Source organism: Phyllostomus hastatus, unplaced genomic scaffold (genome assembly GCF_019186645.2).
Source record: "Phyllostomus hastatus isolate PE091 unplaced genomic scaffold, TTU_PhHast_1.1 phas_scaffold_216, whole genome shotgun sequence".
NCBI classification, from domain to species: domain Eukaryota; kingdom Metazoa; phylum Chordata; class Mammalia; order Chiroptera; family Phyllostomidae; genus Phyllostomus; species Phyllostomus hastatus.
In genome coordinates this window covers 23,364,139-23,373,172 of record NW_025334018.1, presented here as the reverse complement: position 1 = coordinate 23,373,172, position 9,034 = coordinate 23,364,139, and the positions used below count along the sequence as shown (strand labels likewise).

Here is a 9,034-nt window from a genome sequence, read left to right as displayed (position 1 = left end):
TAGCGGTAGGATTGTGGAGGGGATTTTGTTAATAATGACATTTTTAGGGGAAACATAAATGTATCTACTCTTACTTGACATTTCCATGCAAATTTTGTATGTTGCATAGAACCAATTAAGTTTATTGGGGAAAAATAGACCATTAATAAGTCAATACTAAAGTGCCTGGTGTGAAAGACTGAATCAGCTCCTTATGGAATGGAGGACTTCAGGACGTTTTAATGGAAGGTGATGGAGGGTGTATATAAATTACTTATGTGCAGCGGGTGTGTTGTGCTGCCCTGAGCATGCTTCGTCCTTTTAGATTTTGTCACATCTCAAAAATAAAAAACGTGTTTTCAGAATCTGGAATGATTTCATTAGCGACAGATTTTTTTCTTTAAATGTCTAAGAGGATAGATTTAGAAACCTTATTTTTGAGGATTTTTTCCCATTTATCTTAGTCTGCAGTTTTCTAGGTTCAACTTAAGCCATTTGTATTTTTTCTGAATTCATGTTTCATTAGTATCTTTTAATTTGCTAACACAAGTTATTAAAAACTATGTCCTTGTAATTCTAAAACATCAATTCTGTAAGTTTGGGTACTACTTTATGATCAGAGTACTAAGGTAACTTAAAACTGCATGTTTTGGGGATTTGTGTACTTCTAAATGTACACTGTTGTTTTATATCGTACTTGGGGGATTTTGAGGATTTTTGTACAATACCGAAGTTGGCTGCTTTCTCATTTTTAAGCTGAGCCCAAAGCTGCAAACTTGCAAACCTCCTCCCTTCTTTGTAATCCATTTTAGTCTAACTCTTCCCTCAGTAAAATCCAAACCCTAGGAGGACATTCCACATTCCCATTTTGTGAATTGTCATAAAAACGCTAATGTGAACGTGCTCCTTCCTTCAAGAATGGCACTTCTGCTGCCACGAGGTGCCAGGACAACTGTCTGGAGTTAACACGACAAACCACTCAAACCAGGAATTACGCCGTCAACTTATTGCACTTTGAAGAGATTAGCTTCAGAAGCCTCACCGTCTGAACTAGAGTAGTTTCAAGGTCCCAGCTGGTTTAGGACCTGCAGTCGGCTTGCTCTTTTACCTAAGCTCTCTCTCAGAAGCAGTGAGTGGCTCTGAAAAGAGCCTTTGGGTTGTCCTTTCTTCCCGCAATTCAGGTTTTCCCCTGGCTTTCACCACCTGGAAAAGTTGCTTTAGCCTCTCTAGTGGTAGCTCTGGGTGTTCTTGGGCAGCAGCACAGCCTGGATGTTGGGCAGCACGCCGCCCTGCGCGATGGTCACACCTCCGAGCAGCTTGTTGAGCTCCTCGTCGTTGCGGATGGCCAGCTGCAGGTGGTGGGGAACGATGCGCGTCTTCCTATTGTCGTGCGCCGCGTTGCCCGCCAGCTCCAGGATCTCGGCCGTCAGGTACTCCAGCACGGCCGCCAGGTACACGGGCGCGCCGGCCCCGACCCGCTCAGCGTAGTTGCCGTTGCGGAGCAGGCGGTGGATTCGACCAACTGGGAACTGAAGTTGGGCTCTAATTGAGCGAGAGTTAGTCTTGACTCGGGACTTGCTTCGCTGCTTCGCGGCAGACATGTTAGAAGACCCGTCTCCCATGACAGAATAAAGCTATCCTTGGGTAGCTCCAGAGCAGACTTATAGTCTGCCATAGGTTGTGAGTTGCCACTTGATTGGCTGGATGATGTATAGCTATCCAATCAAAAGGAACTTCTGGAATCACCTAATTTACATATACGTCATTACCTACTATCCAATCAGATGTTGGCTACCCAGTTTGACAGTTGAGCTCCTCCTATAAATAGCAGGCTTTTTTGCCCCTGGCAGTTGTTTGCTGACAGACATATTTAGGTGAGTTCCTGTCATGCCGGAGCTGACTGCGAAGGGCCCCGCTACTTCTAAAAAGGGGTTTAAAAAAGCTGTAACTAAGACGCAGAAGAAGGAAGGGAAAAAACGCAAGAAGTCCCGCAAGGAGAGTTACTCAATTTACATCTATAAGGTGTTGAAGCAGGTGCATCCTGACACGGGCATCTCGGCCAAGGCCATGAGCATCATGAATTCTTTTGTCAACGACATCTTTGAACGCCTTGCAGCCGAGGCGTCGCGCTTAGCGCATTACAACAAGCGCTCGACCATCACGTCCTGGGATATCCAGACGGCCGTGCGCCTGATGCTGCCGGGGGAGCTGGCCAAGCACGCCGTGTCCGAGGGCACCAAGGCCGTCACCAAGTACACCACTTCCAAGTAAATTTATCCATCAGTTGAGCTTTAACCCAAAGGCTCTTTTAAGAGCCACTTAACATTTTTTAGAGGGCTCTAGGTCTTTAATGGGTTAGTCTATGTGAATGTACATTGTCACTCCTGCCAGATTAACCAGTAAGTATATCACTCGTTTTCAAATTCATTTTTACGTTTAATGTAAATTCAAGCAAAATAGGTGATTTAACCATATTTCAACTCTGAATAAGTAATCCAGTGTGACTCAGTTATAATCATTTACTGTCAAAAGTACTTACAGGGGGTTTTATTTAGTAAGTTTACAAATGAGTTGGGTAAATATTGGAAGCACGGTTGCTGGTACAATGATTAGTATCTGCCCAGAAGTCTACTGATGTGGCTCTGCCCGTCTGCCTTCCCACTGGCAGTGAGTTCTGTTCCTTTATAGCCTCGCCAACATTTGGTCACATTTTGGAATTCAGCCTTTCTAAAAGATGCGTGAAACTCAGTTTTACTTTACATTTTCCTAATATGCTAATTTGCCACAGGTTTCTGCATAGCAGTAATTTTGATGCCTTCTTTTTAAGGTTGTTGAGTTCAGTCTTACTACTTTTTTTAATGTCTGCTTTCTGAGACATTAAAAATGCCCAGATGGTCCAGTAACAGGACACACACACCATTTTTAATGATGCATCATCATACAAGTTATACCATGACTCAGAAGAAAATTTGAGAGGAGAGCCAAAGTTAGTGTATGAGTAGTACATCATTAGCCAGTAGTTAGCCCAGATTGCAGGGTTTCAATGTTAAGGTGAGCCTAACCTGAGCCTAAAGCCCTGAAACATAGAGGACTTCATCAGACCAAAACGCAAGGGCCTGAAATCCTTGCCGCTGAAGCACAGCGAGGCTGGTCTACAGAACCAACTTCCATGTACAGCAGCACTGTCCCAGGAGAAGAGCCTGAATGTCCCTCAACCCAGCTTTCCTGAAATGCCAGTATCTTTCCACATCTCCAGGCTTCTTTCTTTCCAAAACGTACAAAGAAAAACACGCCTTCAGAGAAACGCATGCTGTCCCTCATGGACAGTCATCCCCAGCAAACATACCCACGTACACTGTCCCCAATCTGGTCCAGGGGGCTCTCTTTGGAGTATTGTTCCTGACATACAAGACCTCTGGGTGCCCAGAAATATGGTGGTGCTCTTTAAGAATCCATTGACCTGAAGCTTGGGGACAGAGGGCAGCGTTTTATACAGCTTGATCTTACAGCATTAAGTATCATGCTCTTACACTAGAACCAACCCAGGAAGCGATTAAATAACCACCACAGCTCTCTCAAGGAAACATAGGTGGCTCTTAAAAGAGCCTTTGCATTACAAGACTCATCTGGTGACTGAACTATTTACTTAGAGCTGGTGTACTTGGTGACGGCCTTGGTGCCCTCGGACACGGCGTGCTTGGCCAGCTCCCCAGGCAGCAGCAGGCGCACGGCCGTCTGGATCTCCCGCGACGTGATGGTCGAGCGCTTGTTGTAGTGCGCTAAGCGCGACGCCTCAGCTGCGACACGTTCGAAGATGTCAGTAACGAACGAGTTCATGATGCTCATGGCCTTGGCTGATATGCCCGTGTCAGGATGAACCTGTTTCAACACCTTATAAATGTAAATTGAATAACTTTCCTTGCGGGTCTTCTTGCGCTTCTTCCCTTCTTTCTTCTGTGTCTTCACTACAGCTTTCTTAAAGCCCTTCTTGGAAGTAATAACGCCCTTCGAAGTCAGCTCCGGCATGACGAACGCTCAGACGAAACACTACAACGGACAAAGATCAGCAAACAGCAGAGGGTGGCCAAAAGCCTACTATTTATAGGATGACGCTCAACTGCCTAGCTGGGCAGCCAACACCTGATTGGACAATAGGCAATGACGTGTATGTAAATAAGGTTACTTCATAAGTGACTTTTGATTGGATAGGCTTACAGCACCCAGCCAATCAGATGGCATATCACAACCTACGGCACACTATAAATAGGCCCCCACAGCACATTCTTTGTGAGTCAGTCATTTTGGTAGCGCCGTGGCTTCAAGCTATGTCAGGGCGTGGGAAGCAGGGAGGCAAGGCTCGTGCCAAGGCTAGATCGCGGTCATTTAGAGCCCAGCTTCAGTTCCCAGTTGGTCGAATCCACCGCCTGCTACGCAAAGGCAACTATGCCGAGCGCATCGGGGCTGGTGCACCCGTGTACCTGGCGGCCGTGCTGGAGTACTTGACTGCTGAGATTCTGGAGTTGGCTGGAAACGCATCTCGTGACAACAAGAAGACGCGCATCATCCCGCGGCACCTGCAGTTGGCCATCCGCAACGACGAGGAGCTCAACAGGCTTTTGGGCGGTGTGACCATTGCGCAGGGTGGGGTCCTGCCCAATATCCAGCCTGTGTTGTTGCCCAAAAAGACGGAGAACCACCACAAGAGCAAGGGCAAGTAATAGCTCGCGGTATTGAAGCCAAACGGGGAACCTGAACATTTACACGAGAGAAAAACAAACCAAAGGCTCTTTTCAGAGCCACTCAAATTTGTGAAGGCTGTGCGTACAGGAAAAAGCTGCGTGTGTATGGCTTTCTGGGGTGGCTGCTGAAGAAATCACAGGATCGGCAAACAACCCTTGGTGGTTACACCTGGGCCTTGAGGATGACGGTTGGAAGTGTCCCTGTACAACAAGTTCATGGGCCCTCGAGATGCTTGTGGGATCTGCCTTTGCACCTAGAGCCATGGTAGTAAGTTCATGTAGCCTAAGTTTAGTCCTTGTTGGACTCTTTGAAAGAAGGAACAAACTTTATATGAACGGAAGTTCTAATGACCTAAGGGGTTGTATTCGGACAAGCAGAGGAGACAGGTAGTCATGTAGCTTCCAGTTGAACGTGGCAGTCTATGGGACATCAGCCAGTCTAGCAAGGCTGCATGAATTTCTCAAGTGTCTAAAGAACTTGCAAGCATGCTAGTGTGCTTCACATGAAATCTTTAGATGTGACATCAGTAAACCAGCAGAAAGTAAGTCAATCTTAACGTTTCATAAATGGTCATTTGTGAACATTTCATACCTGTGGCTTCACACACATGCTTAGTAAAAAAGAATTTCCTTAAAACTTATAGATGTATTCTCAAGTATGGGTTTTGTACCTACCAGGTAGGATGGACAGATAATGGTATAATTCTCAGAGGTGCAAAGTGGCAAGTCCTTCCATCATAACTTTGAAATTATTAGGGAATTTAGATCATTTTCAGAAGTGGTACCTACAAAAAAAAGATAAAATAGTTTCACTTCTTGTTTCTACTACAAATACCAAGAGAAATGAGCAAATGAACATTCAGTTAGGCTGTCAAGTACAAAATTCATGTACAATAATGATTTCCAGGTGATGCATGGCAACACACCCATATTTTAAAATATTCAATGCCTGACTCCAGTCAGGGGCACTGATCTTTTTCCCCTTAAATTGTCAAAATGACAACAGCCAACACAATAATAGCTGTCTGGTGTGAATGAATGGAAATTACACTCGATCTTTTTTGTCATATCAGCAAAAAGTATATATTTTGTGTGCGCAACAGAATTTTAGTAATAAGGTTATGTGTGCCATGAGCATAGAAGGTAGAAAATCGCTTCTGTACAATATTGAACAGTTTACAGTATCTCAAAGAATCTCATTGGTTATCAAAAACAAACATTGCCAGGTATTTAAGACCTACACAGACATGTATAGGAGCAGGTGCGAAGAAAAGTATAAAGTCCTATAAGAAGATAAAGATGAAAATATACCACATAGTATGTTAATTAGGGACAGTCAGGTTATGAAAGAGCCGATCACCTCTTGAACATATGTACATAAATATCAAGGCCTGCAATTGGGAAAAGCACAAAAATCTGAAAAAGAAGTTGAACATTGGGCAAAATTACATGTTTAGACATTGCAATTATTTAAAGACATCACAATCTTTAAAATGTGAAATTTTAAAATCAGAATAATGACATAAACAATTTTCCTAAACAGAAAAACTTCAAATATTTTATATACATGCTCCCCCGCCGAACAAGTGTAGCTTCCCTCCCCAGACTCACCAAAACACCGAGGAAAGGCGGGAGGAGAGGGAGGGAGTCACAGCAGAGACGCCCCGCCAACAGCCAGATGATCACCGTTACCGTTTTCAACCTTCAAAGTTAAGCAACAAAGTTACTGCACAGCAAATGGGTTTATTCGGGAATAGCAGGAGACTTGCAATTCCGGACAACCAAAATACGGCAAAATGCAGGCAAGTCTGGAGAGCAAAGGAGAAGAGCACTCTTTTATACAGGAAAGGAGATGGCGGGGAGGGGCTGTTTGGAGGACAAAATGTCATTGGAGGAAAGTGAGCGTTGGGAGTGGTGGCAACTTCTCATTGGCTGCAGGCGAAGGCAGCTTGCAGTCAGCAGGCGGAGAGGAAGCCCTTCTCCTGCTGGACTGTGCCGAGCTGCGGGAGTGCAGGGCTGAGAAGTCTTCTGCATGGGCTCTCAACTCCAGGTCGCATGAAGGTTCGCTCATTCATTCCCGCAGCAGCAGCAGTGGTGAGCGTTGCTAGTGGCCTGTGCCCCTCACGGGCTGTACTGAGGAGGCGTTTCACTTCTCTGGGGGTCCAGCGTCCCGTAGTCCCAGTCTAACCCTGTGAGAGGCAACGGGCAGGTCCCCCTGGGGGAACACTCTACAAAGTATCCGACTCTGAGTCCTCAAAGCTATCAAAGCCATCAAAACCAAGGCAACTCTGAAAAATTGCTACAGCCCCAAGGTGGCTAAGGCATGAAATATACATCATAAAATACGTGACATTATGACTAATTGTCACACATTTTAAGTGGATCCCAGAACAGAAAGGGAACATGAGGTAAGATCCAATGCATTCCAAAGGTTAGCATCCGGCTTACAGCAATGGAACAGTGCCGGCTCCTTAGCGGTGACACGCGCACCAATGTTGACAATAAGAGAGACTGGGTGGGGAGTGTACGGGGACTTTCTTCTTTTTGTATTGATTTTTTTTAGGAAGAGAGAGGAAGGGAGAGAATAACATCGACTTGCTGTTCCACTTACAGATGCACTCACTGGTTGACTCCTGTACGTGCCCTGACCGGGGATCGAACCCACAACTTCGGTGTATCAGGACGACACTCTAACCAACTGCGCTGCTTGACCAGGGGAGCTCTCCATCTTTACAACTTTTGTATAAATCTAAAATTATTCCGAGTTAGAAAGTGTACTGGAACACAAATAAACTTTTTGTTTATATATTTCATTAGACACTAAGTGAAAACCGTTTTCCTTGGCAAAGTAATAATAATAATAATAATAATAATAATGCTACAGCAACTACTACCACCACTACTACTACTACTACTAATAATAATAATAATAATAAGGATATGCCAGGAGGCCGGAAGCTGCCACACTCTGCCCAGTGGCTGACCTCACTCCTTGTCCCTTCTTCGCCCCCTCACTGTGGCCTGAACTTCCCCTCGTTCCTTCAAGTAGAACTCCACAAACACCGTGAGTGGGACTTTCCAGGCTCGTCTTATTTTGGGGCTTCAGTTTGCGCTTCGATGTTTTTGTGTTTTTATAAAACTTACTTTTCTGCTGTTCTTCCCTTCCCCTGGGGGCACGAGTCCACTTGCCAGCGCTCCCCCCACCGCCAGACCGACCTTTGGAAACCTCTGTCCTTTCTTCTTCTTTGGGACCCTTGGCTCTCCGGCTGTGCGACGTGTTCTTGTGCTGGGCGCTCCAGGGGCTCCTGTGAGGTCTTCGGAGACACTAAGCCCCGAAAGGTTATGGGAGAGCCTTCACCCCTAAACCATATGAAATCCAGAACAGAAAGAAATGTTTCTGTGGTAGGAAATATACAAGTACATGTGTTCTGTCTGGGGTGAAAATAAGTTCCTTCTGGAATTTTTTGGATTGCAAAATCCTGGGGAAGAATTTACCAAAGCTCATGCCTTCTCCTTTGGGAGCGTCTCTCTGCCCGCCTGCCGAGCAGGGGCTCTCCTCCCCTGGGCCCCCTGGCACGGAGCTCCTGCCACCAGATGCAGAGCTCTTTGCTTACAGCCTGTCCCCTCGCTTCGCTGGGAAGGAAGGAAGTCATTGTAGGGTCGCCACCCCGCCAGGGTGGAGCCAGTAGTTGTGTCTGCACCTCCCCCGCCCCTTTCCCTCCCCCGGATTCCGCTCACGTCCAGTTGTGATGTGGTAGCAGATGAGTGAAACGCGCACCGCCACGGAGCCACAGAGCTGGGTCGCCACGTGCCTTAGTCCTTCGGGGAGCTCTGTTAGTAGTTCCCTCCGTTCTGTCTCCCTTTCACGGTGGGAAACGGAGAGGGATTTCCCTGATGCTTCCGTCAGGGGTTGAACCGTGTCATCCAGAAAGTCACACGTTGAAGTCCTGACCCCCAGCACCTCCAAAGGTGACGGTATTGGGAAAATGCAGGGGCGGCGGAGATGGAATTAGGACGCACTCACAGTGGAGTAGGGTGCGCCCCTAATCCACCCACCAGCGTGGGAGCAGGGAAATTTGGGAACAGAGACAGACATGCACACACAGAGAAGCCCAGGTGGGGATACGGGCAGAGATGGGGGCGCTGCATCCACAAGCCGGGGAACCCCAAAGAGCGCCAGCAAGCCCCCAGAGCTTAGGGGTAAGCATGGAAGTGAGGGTCCCTCGTAGTTCTCAGAAGTCAACCCCACTCACAGCTGGATCTCAGGCTTCCAGCCCCCAGAGCCGTGAGACAAACAGTCTCTGTTACTTCAGCCG

At 46.6% G+C, this 9,034-nt stretch overlaps 4 protein-coding genes across 4 annotated transcripts; 2 read left to right on the top strand and 2 right to left on the bottom strand.

The window, feature by feature from the left end:
* Positions 1-1,205: 1,205 nt before the first annotated feature.
* Positions 1,206-1,580, bottom strand: LOC123804553 (histone H2A type 1-A-like). The gene has a single exon (XM_045816929.1). It carries the CDS (start codon positions 1,578-1,580, stop codon positions 1,206-1,208), a length of 375 nt encoding a protein of 124 aa, XP_045672885.1.
* A 286-nt stretch (positions 1,581-1,866) lies between these two features.
* On the top strand, positions 1,867-2,250 carry LOC123804552 (histone H2B type 1-A-like). The gene has a single exon (XM_045816928.1). It carries the CDS (start codon positions 1,867-1,869, stop codon positions 2,248-2,250), a length of 384 nt encoding a protein of 127 aa, XP_045672884.1.
* A 1,371-nt stretch (positions 2,251-3,621) lies between these two features.
* Positions 3,622-4,005, bottom strand: LOC123804551 (histone H2B type 1-A). Its single transcript, XM_045816927.1, has one exon. The coding sequence runs from the start codon at positions 4,003-4,005 to the stop codon at positions 3,622-3,624; it is 384 nt and encodes a 127-aa protein (XP_045672883.1).
* A 299-nt stretch (positions 4,006-4,304) lies between these two features.
* Positions 4,305-4,697, top strand: LOC123804550 (histone H2A type 1). Its single transcript, XM_045816926.1, has one exon. It carries the CDS (start codon positions 4,305-4,307, stop codon positions 4,695-4,697), a length of 393 nt encoding a protein of 130 aa, XP_045672882.1.
* Positions 4,698-9,034: the final 4,337 nt, after the last annotated feature.

Excerpts from the sequence above, each read along its gene's own strand:
- LOC123804552 (XM_045816928.1), top strand. The coding sequence starts at position 1,867 with ATGCCGGAGCTGACTGCGAAGGGCCCCGCTACTTCTAAAAAGGGGTTT.
- LOC123804551 (XM_045816927.1), bottom strand. The coding sequence starts at position 4,005 with ATGCCGGAGCTGACTTCGAAGGGCGTTATTACTTCCAAGAAGGGCTTT.
- LOC123804550 (XM_045816926.1), top strand. The coding sequence starts at position 4,305 with ATGTCAGGGCGTGGGAAGCAGGGAGGCAAGGCTCGTGCCAAGGCTAGA.
- LOC123804553 (XM_045816929.1), bottom strand. The coding sequence starts at position 1,580 with ATGTCTGCCGCGAAGCAGCGAAGCAAGTCCCGAGTCAAGACTAACTCT.